Source organism: Phocoena sinus, chromosome 2 (genome assembly GCF_008692025.1).
Source record: "Phocoena sinus isolate mPhoSin1 chromosome 2, mPhoSin1.pri, whole genome shotgun sequence".
NCBI classification, from domain to species: Eukaryota; Metazoa; Chordata; class Mammalia; order Artiodactyla; family Phocoenidae; genus Phocoena; species Phocoena sinus.
The window spans coordinates 72438363-72458677 of NC_045764.1; the positions used below are offsets into that span (position 1 = coordinate 72438363).

At 43.5% G+C, this 20315-nt stretch overlaps 1 protein-coding gene across 3 annotated transcripts in view; it reads right to left on the bottom strand.

Moving 5' to 3' along the window:
- The window catches only part of TLN2 (talin 2), a 440641-nt gene that overhangs the window by 131187 nt on the left and 289139 nt on the right, over positions 1–20315 (bottom strand). For all 3 annotated transcript variants that reach the window (XM_032622981.1, XM_032622982.1, XM_032622983.1), the window contains 8 exons: positions 18988–19168; positions 17971–18084; positions 15371–15479; positions 14397–14605; positions 13744–13842; positions 9368–9535; positions 7847–8141; positions 5069–5235 (listed from right to left, as the gene is read on the bottom strand). In XM_032622981.1, coding sequence (XP_032478872.1) covers positions 5069–5235; positions 7847–8141; positions 9368–9535; positions 13744–13842; positions 14397–14605; positions 15371–15479; positions 17971–18084; positions 18988–19168 — 1342 coding nt within the window. The remainder of the gene's footprint in view (positions 1–5068; positions 5236–7846; positions 8142–9367; positions 9536–13743; positions 13843–14396; positions 14606–15370; positions 15480–17970; positions 18085–18987; positions 19169–20315) is intronic.

Consider the following 20315-nt stretch of genomic DNA (forward strand, 5'->3'; position numbering starts at 1 on the left):
AATTAAATTAAATAAATACTTAAACACTTGAGATCATAGCATTCATCATCCATATAAATTACCTTGTGGTGAGAAACCCAATGGTTTAAAAGATGTTAAGATAAATCTCCCTCCTGATCACATCTCTCAGGGAGAATTGTATTTTAATTGGTGTGACAGACACATATTGCTGCTGAAAGATTCTCCTGTCCTGCGGCACTGGTGAATGAGAATGGGCTAAGATTACAGCGTAACACAGGGGCCGGGATGGAGGGAGTGGGGGGATGGGAACGCCATCCAAAATTCTATAAGCCAATGTGGTTCAAGAAAGACCATGTCTAGAAATTGCATTCCTAGAGAGTCTGGGCTGGCAAATATAGCCAAGTAGAATTGGTCCCCAACTGTACTAATGAGAGAAATCGATGCCCCTATCCAGGCAGGGAAAGAGGAGGGTGCTGTGCACAACCGATGGCCATGTTTCCCTTGTGTAAGCCCACGGCTCTTTTACTGTGTTGCTGTAGGTTAAAGTGTGTTAGAAGTGCAAGTGGAGTTTAGTTAGATGGGTAGGATTTTGAAGCAGGGAAAGGCTAAAGGTAATGTAGGGAGAGGATAACTTTACTGCCCAATAACTCGACAAAAACTTAAAGCACATCCAGTCTTCCACGTCCACCTGAGATAAAAGCATCAATCAAGATTCTTCTCACAGAGCCTGGATGCTTTGTGACCAGCACTGGATGTATGTAGATGAGTGAGTTTCTTCCCATGAACATTTTCAGGCAATAATATTTGCTTGTGAGGCAGAAAGAAACACGCCAATTATCGAAATCGATTTTCTAAACATCTCAATTTTCCATGTGAACACCTTGCCAAATTTACCAATTTGCAAAAATCTCTTTCATTAAACTACGATATGTATAAAAAGTCATAGGAATTCACACTGAATGGAACAGTTTTAACATCTGTGACAGAGTTGTTTTGCCATCCTCTTGGACGGAATCTTCTTTTAAATTTAAACCACTTTTAGTAGTCTTGATTTTTGTGTTTTTAGCAATGAAAAAATTATATTTTTGCATTTCACATATAAAAGGATTGTTTGGGCTCCTTTTGCGTTCTTCTGCAAGTTTATAAGAGTCATTTTATTTTTTCTGGTCATCGGGTATTTTCTAAAGCCACTCCTTTATCAATGCCTCCAGTGGCATGCCAGCCTTAACTGTGTGTTTCAAGCAGCAGGAAAGCACCATTTCTGCACGTTACATACTGACGTGTGTGTCTGGATCCTTCCTTAGCAATATCTTTTTTATGATGAATGTGTATTAGATATGGGGTACTAATCTCGGCCTGAAATCTTAGTTACTGATTATGAAATATTTTTTTTCTTCACACTAAATATATTCTTTGGAAGTCTAACCATCGTACATTCTTTATCTTTCAACAAAATTCAACAAATTAAAATACTGCCATGACAACAAAGTATCAACTTTTAACTAAAAAGTTAAAAGAACTTAACAAAAACACTCAACCTTGTCCCATCTAATATAAATAAACAAAAATAACAAACACTTTGGTAACTTGGTAAAATGCCGTGAAACAGTCTGGGGAGCACTACACATCTAAAAACAAATGTGCACATCTGTCCTGGCTCAGTCCTGGTTACGTGATGGTAGGTTTAATCTTTCTGAGTTTTAATTTTCTCATCTGTAAAGTAAGGGACAGATTAGATTTTTCACTAAGATTCTTTCTAGTCTAGCAAGTAATTTTTGTGAACATGAGGGTTTGCCTGAAATGGCTTTCTTTAAACTTAGGAGAAAAAGAAGGAAACAAAACTAGTAACAACCTTAAAAAAATTAACTATAATCCAAAACCCTAATGCGTATTTTTGCTAAAAGGGATGCTAAGGAACAGAGTTTCTTGACTGAAAGAGGGATCAGGGACAGAGGAAGGAAGTTCGGACCCCGCCCCTCCTTGGGACTCTCTTCAGCCCTACCCAAGACATATCTCTAAGGACTATCAGCCCCTCAGGTAATACAATGGTGAGTCAGACAAGGAGGAAGGTCTACTGGATGTCACTGCATGTCACATTACATCGAAAGTGAAGCAATTCACACACTTGGTTGAGACACATTACTGTTAAAGACCAAGGAGGCAGGCTAAGCCGTGGGGATGTTTAATGAATCTGAAATGCATAGGAATACATTCAACATGTTACCTTGGTGATATGAAGTTGAAAGTCATTTCTATTTTCTTACTTATACTTACTGCATTTTCTATTCATTTCACCCAAAGCATATGCTAATTGCATAATAAAAACATCATAGATAAATACAGCCTTATCCATTTAAAATAGTTCTCACCCGGAGGTAGGCATCGGAATCTTCTGTGAAACACACACACATACACCGGGTCTTAGCAGCAAACTCGGAAGTTAGGATCTTTGGGGGTGGAATTAAGGCATGTGTACCTCAGTAAGTTTCACAGGGTTCTGAAACAGAGCCCTGGATAAGAATCACTGGCTTTTAACAGCAATTAGAGAAGAAAAATAAAAGGAATCCAAATTGGAAAAGAAGAAGTAAAAGTGTCACTTTTTGCAGATGACATGATACTATACACAGAGAAGCCTAAAGAGGCTACCAGAAAACTACTAGAGCTAATCAATGAATTTGGTAAAGTAGCAGGATACAAAATTAATGCACAGAAATCTCTTGCATTCCTATACACTAGTGATGAAAAATCTGAAAGAGAAATTAAGGAAACACTCCCATTTACCACTGCAAAAACAAAAAGAATAAAATACCTAGGAATAAACCTACCTAAGGAGACAAAAGACTTGTATGCAGCAAACTATAAGGCACTGATGAAAGAAAAATTAAAGATGATACAAACAGACGGAGAGATATACCATGCTCCTGGATTGGAAGAATCAACATTGTGAAAATGACTACACTACCCAAAGCAATTTACAGATTCAATGCAATCCCTATCAAACTACCAATGGCATTTTTCAGAACTAAAACAAAAAATTTCACAATTTGTATGGAAACGCAAAAGACCCCAAATAGGCAGAGCAATCTTAAGAAAGCAAAAACAGAGCTGGAGGAATCAGGCTCCCTGACTTCAGACAACACTACAAAGCTACAGTAATCAAGACAGTATGGTACTGGCACAAAAACAGAAATATAGATCAATGGAACAGGATAGAAAGCCCAGAGATAAACCCATGCACATATGGTCACCTTATCTTTGATGAAGGAGGCAAGAATATACAATGGAGAAAAGAGCGCCTCTTCAATAAGTGGTGCTGGGAAAACTGGACAGCTACATGTAAAAGAATGAAATTAGAACACTCTCTAACACCATACACAAAAAGAAACTCAAAATGCATTAAAGATCTAAATGTAAGGCCAGATACTATAAAACTCTTAGAGGAAAACACAGGCAGAACACTCTATGACATAAATCACAGCAAGATCCTTTTTGACCCACCTCCTAGAGAAATGGAAATAAAACCAAAAATAAACAAATGGGACCTAATGAAACTTAAAAGTTTTTGCACAGCAAAGGAAACCATAAACAAGAATCACTGGCTTTTAAGTTAGAATGGGCATCATCAGAAAATCTACAAACAACAAATGCTGGAGAGGGTGTGGAGAAAAGGGAACCCTCTTGCACTTTTGGTGGGAATGTAAATTGATAACAGCCACTAAGGAGAACAGTATGGAGGTTCCTTAAAAAACTAAAAATTAGAATTACCATATGATCCAGCAATCCCCCTACTGGGCATATACCCAGAGAAAACCATAATTCAAAAAGACACATGCACCCCAATGTTCAATGCAGCACTATTTACAATAGCCAGGTCATGGAAGCAAGCTAAATGCCCATCAACAGACGAATGGATAAAGAAGATGTGGTACATATATACAATGGAATATTACTCAGCCATAAAAAGGAACGAAACTGGGTCATTTGTAGAGATGTGGATGGATCTACAGACTGTCATACAGAGTGACGTAAGTCAGAAAGAGAAAAACAAATACCATATATTAACGCATGTATGTGGAACCTAGAAAAATGGTACAGATGAACTGGTTTGCAGGGCAGAAGTTGAGACACAGATGTAGAGAACAAACGTATGGACACCAAGGGGGGAAAGCCGTGGGGGGTGGTGGTGGGTGGTGGTGTGATGAATTGGGAGATTGGGGTTGACATGTATACACTGATGTGTATGAAATGGATGACTAATAAGAACCTGCTGTATACAAATAAAATAAAACTCAAAAATTAAAAAAAAAGAAGCATCATGACATAGGATAGCTGTCAAAAAGCACAAAGTTGTCTGTTAACTCTTTATTCAAACTCTCCTATAAATAGCTACTGGGTTTTGGATAACAGTGAAGCAGGAAACACCTATGCAAAATCTTTTTTTTTTTTTTTAAGTGGTGAGTTTTGAGAATTTGCTGCCTTTATTCTTATGTATATATTTATATATACATATATTCTTTTTCAGATTCTTTTCCCATATAGGTTATTACAAAATATGGAGTATACTTCCCTGTGCTATACAGTAGGTCCTTGTTGTTTATCTATTTTATATATAGTAGTGTGTATATGTTACTCCCAAATTCCTAATTTATCCCTCTCCCCACCTTTTGCCTTTGGTAACCATAAGTTTGTCACCTATGCAAAATCTTGAAAGAAGTTTAGCTGAGAAGTCGAATGGAGGGCAAAGTGACATTAAGGCTGCAGGAAGAAAACAGGTCAAAGTGAATTTACTGTTGAAATCTCAAGTTGAAATTAACCATCATTTTCACTAAAGCCAATGGCAATGACCCAATATAAAAAGAGTACTGGCTAAGCAGGGACTCTGTTGTCTATGGCTGAGTCAGCACCACTTCCCTAAAGAGTTTTTTCATTCATGTGTTCCATGATCTTCCCCTTTCCCACTTGAAGAAGGTTAAACATTACAAAGCCATATAGATTTTAAACAAACAAAAAAGCACACTCGTCTGACCATTCTCTTTCTTGCAGGTACCTTCCAAATCCTAACTTTCAATGATGTTCACTTTTCAATTGAATAAATCCAATGTACTACCTTTGCAGCCTCCACCATGCGAGCGGTAGAGTCAGCCAAGAGTTTGGCCGCTGCCAGGAGCTTCTTGGAATTCTCCATGTCGATTTCTGCTTCCGCATCTGACCTCATGGCGTTGACGAGGTCCGAGGTGGCCTGAGCCAGGACCCGGGCCTGGCGTACCATTTCACCTAGAGGGTGGGACAGAGGATGCAGTCTGTTTGTCTGCTTCCTAAAGCTCAGGGGAAACCTCAGGAGCCAGCACAGTCTTGTCTCTATTCCTCTGGCAAAAGGGACGAAGAGAAATGAGCCTCCATGCTCCATTCCTAAGCAATGAAGCCAAGTCAGATCCTGAACCAAAAATATTCCCTGTGGCTGCCAGGCCTGTCTACCCCCAATCACATCCAAGTTCAGTCTTTAACTGTGCAGGATAAAAATGACATAAGTAACCTAAGAGGAACCCTTTATAAAGAGAAGGCAGGGAACAAGATTATGTGGATTTATTATGTGCATTTAAGCTTAGTAAATACTTACACAGAAAATCTTATTTACCTCACGTCAGAAGCCACTTACACAAAAGCCCCTATAATGAGCTCTTTGAGTAATGTGCACAGGAAAAATATTTTAAAATTTTGAGTCAATCTGCATGCTACCTAACACCAGATGAGTGGTATCACATAACCTACTCTATTTGTGTCACTTGGCTCTCACTCATAGGAAGCACAGAACCCAGTTTCATGCTCAAATGCTGAGATTTGCCTTGGCCCAGTCTTCCTATCAATTTACTCACCCTTTCCTTCCCAGCATGGATTTTGATCTCGTTATTAGTAATTGTTATTAGTAGCTGGGATTTTACTCTTATCTATTTCAACTTCCTTTTGGAAGTGGGAGGGGTACCATTGTCAACATTAAAAATAAAACTACTCAAATATGAGCAATTTCCTCCCCAAAAGGTCATTTGTGAAGGATGACGAAGCATTATTAACATTAAGGGGGAAAAAGGCTTTCACGAAAATCAAAAAGTGCTCAGTTCAAGGTACCCTGGATTGGATCCTGGGACAGTGAATGGACATTAGTGAAAAGTTGGTGAAATCTGAACAGTGTCCGTGGTTTAGTTAACAGTAACATACCAATGCTCATCTCCCAGTTCTGACCAATGTCCCGAGGCCTAAGGGAGATGCTAAAAAGGAGGGAAACTGGGAAGGGTACAAGAGAAGTCCATTACCCCAGCAACTTTACTGTATATAGAAAAAATATTCCACAGTAAAAAGTTTATTAAAAAAAATAAAAAACAAAAGAACCAAAAAAATCCAGATGTGTGGAGCAGTGCCATCTCTTAAATCACTTAAGAAGGATAGAGAAAATCACAAGGTAATTTTCTTTAAAAATATAGTCGTTAAGAAGTGTTGCTCTGTGCTGAGGAAGAAGTAGGAAAATAGACTTCTTACAAACTCCTGGTAGGGTTGAAAATTGTGGAACCTTTCTGGAGAGAAACTTCAGACACGTTTAAAATAAAAAATGTACATACTTATTGGCCCAGAAATTCAACTGATAGGAATTTATCCTACATATACTCCCCAAAGTAAACAGATATTTTTACAAGAATGGTTACTGCAATATTAATTTTGTAAAACAAACAGAAACTTGGAAACCACCAAAATGTCCATTAAAAGACAACTGGTTAAATAGATTATGATGCATTCATTGAATAGAATACTATGCTGTCATTAAAAAGATTAGTGTATAGGTCAACATGAAGAAACTTTCTAATATATTCAGTGAAAAAGGTTGCAGAAGAGTATGTGTAACAGAATTCCATTAATATGAAAAGAAAGAGGGTATTGTACATACACATAAATGTCGGTAGGAAGATTGAACATTTCTGCAAAGATGAAACAGAAATTGGTAAGTGGTCAATTCTAGAGATTTAGATGGGATAGTGATGGGCTGGGTCTGGGGAGATGTAATTTTTAACTAATAGACTGAAAAGGTGCATTTTACATACATACATACATTATATATATATATATATATATATATCTCGTGATGTTTGACATCTTAGAAAAACCCTTCTGGTTGGAAAGAGACTGTCCCTCCTCTCAGAGCTAGCCAATACTTAGAGATAGTAAAGGGTCTAGCCAAGAGCATGGTGGTAAACTACCCAATCCAGAGTCATCCTCTGTCTGGTCCCTATAGCCCAGGAGACAATATTCCTCTGCCTTCATCATCCCAGAGCCATGGACCAGGCAACTAGGGATCACCTCTATAAGGGTAGAGCCAGCTGAAATTATTCAGACTTGCCAAACTTAAGCTGTTCATCTTGCCTTTCCCACAGAAATCCCAACATAGGTGGTGGCCTAAGCTCTCTCCTCAGTCCTGTCTTCTGCCATCTGATCAGAACTTGATGCTTCCCCTGTGACCCTGTATGACACGCAGTGACCCCCTGCGTGGGACCTGTCAGTATAATAAACTTCATTCCAAGCCTCATTCTTGCCTACCCCTGTAGCTGCACCAACTTCACCGTATCCAATGTGGACATTCTTGGAACAAAAGGGATTTCCTGTGTAACTAAATTATTAAATAAAGATACCCTAGTTAACGTTAAGTCTTTCAGTGTTGCTGGGACAGGCACACTAGGAGTCTCAAATCTTCTTCCCAGCCTCAGGGAAGAAGTCTCTGACTGAGGCGGATGAGAACTTGCCCTTTTGCCAGATGTCCAGGCAACCATCGTCCGACTCACTCACAATCATCACCATCAGGGAACCCTAAACCGACCGGCCCACCCACAGACCAGCCCCTCACCAGCATCGCCCATGGAGCTGAAGATGCTCTCGGTGACACACATGATGGTGTCGGTGGCCTGGTCATAGCGACCAATGGGCTCGCCTCGGCTGGCGAACTGTCGCACATGCTGCAGGAGATCGTGGAGGGCCTGGCTGACCACACTGGCCGCCGCGCTGACCTGCTTCAGCAGCTCAGTGTCGTCGGTGGCTGCCTGGCAGGCGTGGACGCAGTTCTCCACTGAGCGGTCCACGAGCTTCCCTGCTTCAATCAGCTGCTCCTGGCACACAGGGGAGCTGATGGTGGGGCTCACGACCTGAAGCGAGACAGGAGTGGGTCTTGGTTACCGTGGGACAACTCTGGTCTCCAGCACCCACGTGCATTTCCACCACATCCTTCTGTGGTCTGGGCCTCAGTTCCTTACTTATAGGACCAGGGATTAAACCAAACCATCACTGAGGTTTCTCATACTTCAGCATTTCACTTTGTGATTTTAGATGCCCGTTAACTTTCATCTCCATTAGTGCTCTACGACCATTGATACTACTGACTACTTCTGTAGAGAGAAATTTCTGGTATTTACCCTTTATACCTCCTGCTCTTAGGAACCTCTGAATTGAGTCTTCTGAGCTGAGATAAAGACTATGTAAAAGAATTATATTTTTTTCCAGAGGAATATATTATATTTCCTGGAACTCTGCCTCTCAATTATTTGAAAGATTAGGGGAGTTGTGTCAGTAATCTGTGATACTAGGATGGTGAACGAGGAAAGCAGGAGGGAGACCATCAGTGACCCCTCTGACTGATGCTGCAAATGCTCCGATAGGACCAGAAGTGCCAGGCTGAACCAGATTGCACATCTGTACAATACGTTATGTCATCAGGTTGAGAAACAGATGGCTCCCATCTTGTGACACCTCATCTCAGCAAAGATACACATGGTTGAGTGGAAAGGGTATCTGACGTCAGACTGGCCCGAGTTGCAACCCTAGTCCTGCCACTTACAATTTCTGTGGCTGTCATCAGTAACATCTAAGGAACTCAGTTTCCTCTTCAGTAAACCGGGGATGATGGCGCTTAATGAAGCAGTGTTACACAGAGGGTGTACATCCTAACTGGCAACCATGAACTTCATCATTACCTCCTTCTGATTCTGTGCAGTGCAGAAAGGGCTCCCATGGACTCTACGGATCGTGACTGAACCCATATATAAGGCTATAACTGCACAATCCAAGAGCTCTTTGTGCACGGGGGTAAAGAAGACATACTGAGAAGTCCAAAGGGGCGACACAGCAATTGGCATGTAGAAATGGCAATTAGATACAAAAAGGACCACTGCCTGAGGACATGAACAAGGAAAAAATGATTAAAGAACTGGACACCTTATACTAAAATCCTGTCATGTCACCTAAAAGACACCTGAAGCAAGCTCTAAGTCTTAGACAATTTTAACAGGTTCTGCCCCTGGCTCCTCCCAATGCCTGGAGGCAGATAAGAGTGTGTGACACTCTGTAGAAAGGGCTGGGGTGCCAGCTGGCTTACCTTGGCACACGCCACAAGCTGGGAGGTGGAGAGGGCGCACTGGGTGGCGGCAGCAATCACCCTGTTCTGTAGGACTGTGTCCTCAGCCACTTGGGCAACATTCTTTGCCTTTAGTACCAACATGGCAGCAGCATTGGCAACAGCTTTGGCCAAACTCATTAAGACGTCCTAAGAAAAGGGAAAAAAACAAAAAGTCATTTATATTTTCCTAATCACGCTTCACAGCCTGAAAGTAAAGTGTGGTGGTCCACTTAAACATTTTATTAAAATTCCATTTGACCTTTTTCCTTCAGTACTTTAGAAAAATATTTTTCCATTTATTTTTCTGAAATGTCCAGTTAGCCTGAGAGCTAATTAAGGAAGGAGACTTACATCCTAATAACACAGTCTCCTATACAGTAAGTAGCATAGGTTTCAATCCAAAATAGGTTAGTGTGAGGGAAAGGCTTGTATTTTAACCACTGACTCACATTTGTGCACTTAAACAACACTTAGAATCTTGACAACATCTCCTGAGTCTGTGGTGGATCAGCTGAAAATATACACTATGAGCAGCAGGAAGGATAAAATTCACGGCCTCCATCATCATGCCCCACTCTAACTTGAAAATTTATTTTTCTGATTTCTACTTTGCACAAGATCCAAGCTGTCATCAGAAACTCAGCCACATCTCGGCCTCCAGAGGGCAACGTTGAACATGCACGGATAGCACCTCCAGCTCAAGAGCCCGTGAATGCTCTGAACATAAGTGATTCTCAGTGTTCTGTAGCCTTCTGGATGGAGATTAATTATTATGAAAAGTGGAAAGGGAGCCTACATAAATAAACCAGCTACAAGAAGACCTCACTGAAGATGCAAGGAGCTCTGTGCCTTTAGAGATCAGTTTATGCTTCAAGTCAACATAAAGGCTTTCTGCCTGCAGGATGGAGAATCGTTTGACTTAGCCCCTCAGATGTGTCACCCATTTCTGTGACCTGAAGAATCACCACTGCTACGTTTAATTCACTTCTTGGCTTTTAATACTGAAGGTCATTTATTTGGTTTGGAAATGCCTTCCCAAACATATAAGCCATTATTATTTTGAACATGTCAAGGCTTTCTCCCAGAGGAAGTGTGGTCAGAAGTCTTTATTAATTCATCAGATAATGAAAAGCACTTTTGATTCTGAATGCAAAGGGCACCACAGAGTCTTTACAACAAGGTATTTTATGAGAAGATATACTGGGAAGAGTGTTTAGCCTGTACAATTTTACACAGAGCAAAGACTATATCTTATCCAGGCAAATCAGAAACCCATGAATCCACCAAATAAGCAGCTTTTAAAACGGACAACAACAAAGCAGCCTGAAAGGAACAGTTTGGTCCAGCCTTTTTGAGGTCTCTGGTGTTTACTGGATGTCCAAGGGAAAACCACAGCCTGTGGTGCCGAAAGCTGAAGATGCCTTTGGGATCTGACTGGCACTCATCTGTCATACAACTTCTAGAAACTGCTCCCAACATGGTCTGCAAAGTTACAGTTCTTGGACATCTATCTCAATGCTCAGTGAAAACAAAATTTGAATGTCACAAATTATTATCAAGATTTTTAAAAGCAGTCTTCCCAAAATGGGTGAAAGTATTCCTTCCCTTGATAGGGATCCATCTTTTCACCCAGGGACCATGATTTGGTCATGCAAACTCTTGACTGTTCTAAAGGGCTTTGTTAGACTCATTTATAGAAATCCTGCTCCTCCTATTAATTTTGTCCCAGAAAAAAAAAAATACAGTTAGAAAAAGAACGTGATACTATGGCTATAGTTGCTGACAAGGCCCTTGTCAAACTTTTCAACAAGACCACTATTATGCAGCTCATGTAAAATAAATCTTTGTTAACTCTGGGAACATGCAGTACATTGAAAACTCAATAAAAAGCTCCAAGATAGGATCTCAAGAATCAGAAAAATAAGAGAGTAAGAAATCCAATGTCAGTAAGCCAGGGGCTACCCATAACTGGAGGAGGTTGTAGGATCACCTTACTGTCCTGGTGTTTACCTAGAGAACGGGAAACATTCAAGGCAGGCCTTCCCCTGTTAAGAAAGCCTCCACAGGACCTACCCTAAACTTGAACCTGCTTCCCTAGCACGTCTGCATAGAAGCAGATATTAGGAGGCGGAGTTTACATTGCAATTAGAGAAAGCCCATGTGCAGCAGTGAAGACAACATAGCCGAAAATAAATACATACATACTCAAGGATATACGAGATGCCTTAACAAAGGACTGTGACTTCCCTCTCAATCTTCCCGAACACTTTGGAAAATAAGTTGACTGCATCAAGATAATGAAGCCGAGTAAACCAACAGATGGATCTCGTATTTACGCAATTCCTAAGTAGGTACCTACCTACAAAGAATTACCTGCTCTAATACAGAATGCACAGGACACACAAGGGTAGTTTGGGGATCTGACTAAGGGGAAGTCAGGATGGGGACATAATTAGCTTGGCTTTACTGAGATGTATTTATGTGGTCTACAGTTAATTCTGCTTATAGTTATTATTGGACATTCCAGCACAGAAATGGCTTCCAGAAATACTCCTACCACTCATTATGGGTCTCAGCCTCCATGATCACATGAATGTTCATGCACTGAATGTCTCATTGTATTGCAGGATCTGAATGAGTGCTATGTTCCCAGCACCCCAGGAATGTGGAGAGTAGAGAAGGTACATGTTTCACGTATCCACAACATACATGACCATGTCTTAGCGTAACTGACACGTCTTGAGGTGATGAAGTTCGTCAGTTCTAGACAAAATAGCAAGCAAAACTGCCCCCTTTGAAGCAACTTGAACGCTAATGGAAAGTTGAATGATCCTTTAATTCTGAATGCTACAGAAATCCCAAACATTGAACCTGACATAGGATTTGGAAAAGGGCATCTTCCAGAGAACAAGGGCTCAAACTATAACAGTTTAATTAGAATGTATTTGTATGTTACTTGTAAAATGAAGACTTAGGAGGATGAGGAATGAAAGGCATCTGCCCACAAGAATGTGAAGAGTTCATCTGAGCCTGAAGATCCCTGGCAGAAGGCCTCCGCACCCCATCTGTGGGGTCTGGGAATAGAGGCAAACAGGTTGAGATCTTGTCTGAGCTGGCAGTGCATCCAGCCAGCTGCAAACAGTGGCTACAGCTGATCCCCAGAGGACATGTCCCTGGTATTGAAAAAAAAAGGGGGTGACAAAAAAGACTGCCACACTTGTGGTTTTGGATATGACACAGACAAGAGACCCAGCTCTAAACACAAAGGAAAGCCTGTCCTATGTGTGAGCAGAGTGTAAGGGAGTGCCTGTGTTTTCACTCTTAACATGTGAACTCAAGAATGATGCAATTAGGGACTTCCCTGGTGGCACAGTGGTTAAGAATCCTCCCGCTGGGGAAGGGGAAGCTGGGACGAAGTGAGAGAGTAGCATTGACATACCAAATGTAAAACAGATAGCTAGTGGGAAGCAGCCACATAGCACAGGGAGATCAGCTCGGGACTTTGTGACCACCTAGAGGGGTGGGTAGGGAGGATGGGAGGGAGGCTCAAGAGGGAGGGGACATGGGGATATATGTATACTTACAGCTGATTCACTTTGTTGTACAGCAGAAACTAACACAACATTGTAAAGCAATTACACTCCCATGAAGATACTAAAAAAAAAAAAAAGAATCCACCTGCCAATGCAAGGGACACAGGTTCGATCCCTGGTCCGGGAAGATCCCACATGCCGCAGAGCAACTAAGCCTGCGAGCCACAACTACTGAGCCCACGCGCCTAAAGCCCGTGCTCCACAACAAGAAAAGCCACTGCAATGAGAGCCCGCGCACCACAATGAACGGTAGCCCCCGCTTGCCGCAACTAAAGAATGCCCGCACACAGCAACGAAGACCCAACATAGCCAAAAATAAAGAAATAAATTTATAAGGTAAAAAATAAAAACATTTTTAAAAAGTAATGTCTTCATAAAAAAAAGAATGATGCAATTAAAAACCACCCCAAACAGATAAAACAAGCTTGGCCATGAGTTGATAACTCTAGAGGTTGGGTGGTCGGTATAAGGGTGGTTGTGACATTATTCCATCCATATCTGTGTTTGAAGAAAGTGTAGCATGCTTACTAGTGAGAACAGCTAAGTAAGTGTTTCAAAGTGGTGATGCACGATGTAAGTGAAATGAGTCTTTCAATTAAAAATTCTTTTTCTTTAACACATAAAGACCACACTCCGAGATAATCCACCTTCATCTTTTTTTTTTTGTCTCCTCAAGGAAGACTCAGTTTTTCATTACCTTCTCCCTGCTTGGGTCTAAGGCCATCGCTTAGGCTCCAAGGTTATGGGCTGCAAATATGTTACCTGGAATCGCTCATCAGTCTCATTCTCTCCGATCTGCCGCAGAAGATCTCCACTGGCTTGTCCAATACTTCCAGCGGCGGTCAAAACTGTCTGTCGAGGCTACGAACACAGAGCACATCTTAGTGGGAAAGAGAATGCATTGCCTCCCCAGCGTCATCAGACGGGGCAGTGCAGGAAGAAGAATCCTACAGGATGGCCACCTCCTGCACCTCAGTGAGACTCTTGAACTATCTGCCAGACTGGAGACATCCACGTCCTGGTGGAATCTATGCAAGGAAATGCCTGTGGCTCACAAACCAGCCATGGCTGCACAGATGTGAAATGCTCAAATAATGAGCCTCATTCAGCTGGTAGGAAATTAGCGTACAGACTTGTATCCCCCTTAAATGTGTATTGGTCATGTGTGTTAGTTTCTGAGGTTACATCTAATCAAGTACCCTTGGGTGGGGAAAGGAGGCTTCCTACTAAGAGCTCAACCAGTCTCAAAGGTTGAACCATGGTTTCTGCACCCAGTTCACCAACTCCAAACCCCAGAGGGTGGGAACATGAGTCATCAGGATGGAAGGGACTGTTCAGGAAGCAAGAACCGCACGGGACCCAGAGGCTGTACCTCCCTCATCAGAACCCGAGAGACTGATGGCCCCAAAGCTCACCTCTCCAGAAGTCGGCTGCACAGCTTTCAGCAAATCCGACACGGCCCCGGCGAGGGTCCTTGCAGCTCTGAGCAAGTCCTCCCCGCTGCCTACCTCATCGTCCATGAGGGCCGCCAACAGCTTCACGCCCTTGGACATCTCCGTCAGGTTGGAAGAAATGGTGGTGATGGCACATCCCACAGCGGTGTAGTCGGTGTCTGCAGGGTCACCTGGGACAGAGAAGGACTATCACCATCAAAGGAGGGTGGTGAAGGTTGAGGGGAGCCCAGGTTGACAGGAAACAGGGTAACACTGGCAGCAGAACCCTGCCCCCACCAACGACGCCCCCATCCTGCAGGAGTCAGACGTCTCCCCATCTCCAAGGTACTGCTCTTCATGGGGTCCTTTTACCCCGAGGCCTCATATATTAAGATACTGAGCATGTGCACCTTTAAAATTCCCAAGGAAGAACCAGCATCTCACGGCCCTTTTCAGAAGGCTGCTCCAAGGTCAGCCGCTTGGAGAGGTCAACTCTACCCCTGAAACACTGCAACGCTGCTTGGTGAAGCCAAGATCTTCCCTGGCTCTCATGTGACAGTGCAAGGCTGGGAGTTGTGCTATACAGAGGAGACCATGGCTGGACAAGATAGAAGAAGGCACCCATGATGGCTAGTCATCTAAAACCATTTTGAGACTGTAAGCTCTCAGAAGGGAGAAACTGGCCTCGATACACTTTGAAGTATGTCCAGCAGCTTGACGAACAATGAGAAGAGCTGGATACGTGGTTTTTACTGATGATGCATGATACAGACAAAAAGGTATGAGATGTTCACCACATTCCTCCTGGGTCAGTGGGAGAAAACGTCTGAAGCATTGTGAGGGCCTAAAAATAGACTCTTCTCTCAGAATAGGGAAAATCTGTTGTTTCAATCAAAGAATAAGAACTTTTGTTTTTAACAAAATCACAATACACCACAAATTCCTCAGGGACTTACCGGCTGTGAGGTTAACAACTGAAGCTGTTCCAGCTGTGATGGCATCGACTTGAGAGTGGATTTCATGTTTGGATTCGTCGACTTTATTCTGAACCCATACCCTAGACGCCTGCAAAACCAGACAACTTCATGACAAAATTGCTGCACAGGATTGCCCAGGAAACCAGAGAAGTTGTGCCATAAAATGAGACCAGCGTTTTGGCCACACTATTTTCACTGGGCCAGCACCAACGAGGCCCTTAAGTCACCTTGAACGATGTCCTTAACAGGCTTCTTGCTCATTCACTCACGCTGAATGGCATGTAAATTCTCAGTGCTTTTTACTCACGTTATGTTTTCTTTAAGATCTTGGAGAGAAAAATTCTGTGACTTTATGTAGGTAAATTCAATTTAAAAATTGAAAATAATTAGTATCTCATGGGGCTTCCCTCGTGGCGCAGTGGTTGAGAATCTGCCTGCCAATGCAGGGGACACGGGTCCAAGCCCTGGTCTGGGAAGATCCCACATGCCGCGGAACAACTAGGCCCGTGAGCCAGAACTACTGAGCCTGCGCGTCGGGAGCCTGTGCTCCGCAACAAGAGAGGCCGCGACAGTGAGAGGCCCGCGCACCGCGATGAAGAGTGGCCCCCGCTTGCCGCAACTAGAGAAAGCCCTCGCACAGAAACGAAGATCCAACACAGCCATAAATAAATAAAATTATATATATATAAAAAATTAGTATCTCATAATAATACCACACAGTGGCAACAACAACTGTTGCTAATCTTCATCTTGTTTTTTAGAGAATGGGGTTAGAATTAGGGTGTCCTAGCTCATGCGTGTTCTATCAGTGTAGCAATTGTCTTTTGTTCACAAGGTGAATGTCATGTTGACGTGGCACCTTCCCTGGTAGGGTTTTGGGAGGTGGTTGTCAAGACCCCTGCTCTGGATCCAGCTCTACCACTAACAAATGATATGACTTCGAGCACATTTCACCCAACTCCCGTGCCTTTCATTTCTTCTACTGTGGAATCTCACTCAGTGGTCTTTTAAAACCTTTCTAGTTCTTATACTTCATGTTCACTTGACCCTATAAATAGCAAATTCTGTTTTTGGCTGTTTCTGGTCTCAGCCAATAAATGCTCATTTATACACTGGTAACGATGATCCTATGGTAATATAAGGTGCTGATCTGCTTCCCACAACATTCCCAAAATATTAATCTTGGTTCAGCGTATGTCTAGCACTAAAATATTTTATATACTAACTCTTTGAAAATTGGTGAAGCAAGAATATTAAATCCAGATATTTTAAAACTTTCTCTCACAACTGTGCTGGATATGGGAGTCTGCCATATGTATTTTTACTCTCAAGCTCCCCAAAGCAAAATATTTAATGACTTCAGGGGCCTGGGAGAAACAGCACTAAGGATGCTGCATCCTGCAGGTACACAAGTACACAAATGAAAAACACCAAGCAGGGAAAACTTGGAGGCAGTTAGCCTGGCTGGACAAGATGAGGCTACAAATTGTGTCTTGGTTCTGGCTCTACGATGGTCAGGCAGTCTTAAAGCAGTGGTCTTCAACCCTGGCTGCATATTAGAATCACAATAGGGAGATGAAAACCCACTGATACCCAGGCCCCACCCACCGGCAACACTGATTTGTTTGGTCTGACCTGGGCCCTAGGCTTCCTCCTTAAAACTCCTCAGGTGATTTTAACGTGTGAAGCAGGGCAGGGAAGGACAGTGATAGCCAGTGGTTTGCAAATGTGTACACAAAACAGTCAGGAACTTTACTAAAATGCAGATTCTGGTTCAGAAGTTTGGGGTAAGGCCTAAGATTCTGCACCTCTCGCAAGATCCTAAGTGCTGCCAATGCTGCTGGCCTGTGGATCACAATTTAAGTAGCAAGGGGCTAGACAATTTCATGCAGCAGCAGCTACAGGAAGGCAGCTAATCGCCCTGCCTCGCTGAAAAGCTCAATCGTAGTAACCCAGTGGTTTGTGAAGCATGGTCTCTGAACAAGTAGCTGCAGCCCCTGAGAACTTGCTGGAAATGCAAATTCTCAGGCCCCACCCCAGACCTACTGAGTCAGAAACAATGGGGGAGGGGCCCAGCAATCTGTTTTAGCAAGCCCTCTGAAAGACTGTGATGCTTGCTCAAGTGTGTGAACCATTGGTAAATACTAACAACAAACCCAGCTAATACTCACCGGGCTCTCACTATGTGTTAGGTACAGGACTGAGAACTCCTTACATGATTGGATTGTTGGGTCTTTACAACAGCCCTCCTCAGGGATGACAAAATGGAGGCTTAGAGAGAGTAAGCTGCCCAGATTCACACAGCCATTGAGCAGTAGAGCTGGAATTTGGGTCCAAATGACATGACTCGAGTCCAAGTTCTTAGCCCTTATGGGGTACTGCCAACAGCCCATAGCACCCTATGATTCTCTCCTCCTGTGGTGCAGCCTAGAGATGGAGACTCCATCTCTTGAAAAAATATGGACTTCCAACTCACCTAGCTGGAGACAGAGATTCACCTCACTGAATCCAGTCAGAGCACAGAACCCTGTTTTCTGCCAGGGCAGAGACATCGAATAAAAACACTGAACAACACTTACCATATCCTGGCCGAGAGGCGGCAGGGAGTCAAGTTCACTGAGGTCGTCCTGGGCCTGCTGGACAGCGTGCATGCTTGTGTTGATGGTCCCCATGAGGGCCTGCTGGGCCGAGGTCTGCAAAGGCAGGTAACACAAGGGGTCACACCCCACTCCTGGATTGGCAACGCAGGCTCTACATGAGCAAGGAAAGTGGACCTGAGATCATGAGAAAGCAGCCCAGGGTACGTCTCAACAAACTGCCTGAACCAGCTCCTATTTCAACGGGGGGCCAGTAGGGATTATAATACATTAATAGGACACTAAATATGAGTGTTTGCAATAGGGTGATTCTCATCAGCAGAGTGTGGAAAACAAGAAGGCTCAGGAAGAGTCCCTGCAGGGGAGCTCAGGGGACCCAATCCTGCAGTGCTCAGGACAGAAGGTCTCCTGCACAGGAATCACATGGGTGTGTTACATCAGAACTCTTCTTAGTAAATAAGATTCCACCCAAACCTACAGTCAACACGCTTCTCCACTCAAATCACCTCTGACCTTTAAGGCTCTTCTGCTTTCAAAAAGTTCTTGCCCCAAAGCATGGGATTCCAGAGCAGGCCTGAGAGAGGTCCCGAGTCAGGTAGACCAGCACAGCAGAAAGAACCAATGATCCGCTGGGGGGAAATGTGTGGATCGGAAGAGACTTGGTCTACTTCTAAGCCTCTCTGAGGGGTATCTGGGCCGATGAGCAGGCAGGGGAGCAGGGTCCTATCCCTCTCTCGCAAACCACGTGGAGAGGCCACCGGTCCTTGTCCAGCCCTAAAGGACACCTGTGGTCCTAGACAGGGCATTGCCAGAGCCACCCATTTAAAAGAAAACACACTGGGAATTAGGCATTGGGACTGCACAGCTGAAGAGCCAGGATTCAGACAGGAAGTAGGGAGAGTGAGGATGACACACACAACCTATCACCAGGCTGGTGTGGCTCCCTGGACACCAAAGGCAGCATAGTGACGAGCAGGGCAAGTCCCCTGGTAGCCTCACCAGCGGGGGCATGTGGCCTCGGTGCATCTGTCCAACCATGACCTGCTGCTGTGGGGAGGGCATGCTTCCAACATTGAAGGTCTCAGGCCCGCTGGAGCCGGAGCGCATCACGGCCGGCAGTGCCACTGAACCATGCTCCACCTTCCCGGTGCGATTGAACTGCTGCTGCAAGATGGTGGACCTAGGGGGACAGGCACTTTGGTCACTGCGAGGTGGCCATTCACAGGGAGTGTAATAAGATACCACAGGTGTCACCAGTGTTCACTGCTTCATGCTATGGCAACCAGTTTCCAAGAAGCAAATACAGACAGAATTGTGAACGAAGTAGCAGCACTAAAATGTTTCAGCAGAACCCTGAGATGAATGAATCCTTTTATAATCAGTAATATAAATAACTACTCCCAGTGTATCTAGTTGATAGGTTCATGGCATTATGCTATTAGTTGTTCTTAAAAAAGACACAAAAAATAATGATGTTCTAGGCATAAGTGAATGTTTTGGATACACTGATCTATTATTTCGTAAATTCTACCTGAAATAGCATTCATTCAACACGTTATCTACTGTGTGCCACGTTCTATTCTAAGCCCTGGGGACAGAGACCATTTATCCTTAGCTTGAAGGAAGAAGCGTGGAAAAGAACTTAAAATCTCCCACAGCTTAGCTCCCCTTCCCCAGGTCAAAAGCCATTGACCATAAAGGCTGTTTCAACACCTTAGAAACTTTGATGATTGGCAGACTTTGGCTCTCTTCCAGATCATTTCAACTTAAGTCTGGGAAGATTCCTAGGGCATCTAATAAAAAAATTGTCAGTTTTTTTTTACTTCTTGATATTTTCCTAGAATGAGCAGTGAGTGTAAAGGACTTTGAGCATATGAAGGTAAGAATCTGAGGGTGGCACAGGTGCCTCATAGCCCAGTGGACAAACCCACAGGGAGTGTCCGGGGTAGTCTGTGGGGTGGGGGGGACAGGGGGGCGGGGTGGTGGTGCAGGGTTGCTGAGCAGCTGCATTAAGGCACAGCAGCCTCTGTCCCAGGGTTCTGGAACCACTGCAGGTCACTCCCCGTTGTCCAGGGCAAAGCTTGTGAGCCAAGCTAGGATTCCAAGCAACAGGCATCCACGCAGCAGCATTAACAACTGCGGAGGGGCTGGCACTAGGGAGGGTGGATCTATGGCTCCTCTCGGAGCTCAGCTGCATTGCAAGATCTCAGCCAATGTCTAATACAGGGCGAAGTGGAAGGTCTAGTGATGAGGAACTCCCCTGGACCACTCTTCCTGCTTGCCATGACCAGACCGCACCATGATACCGTCTGCATCAGTGGGGAGGG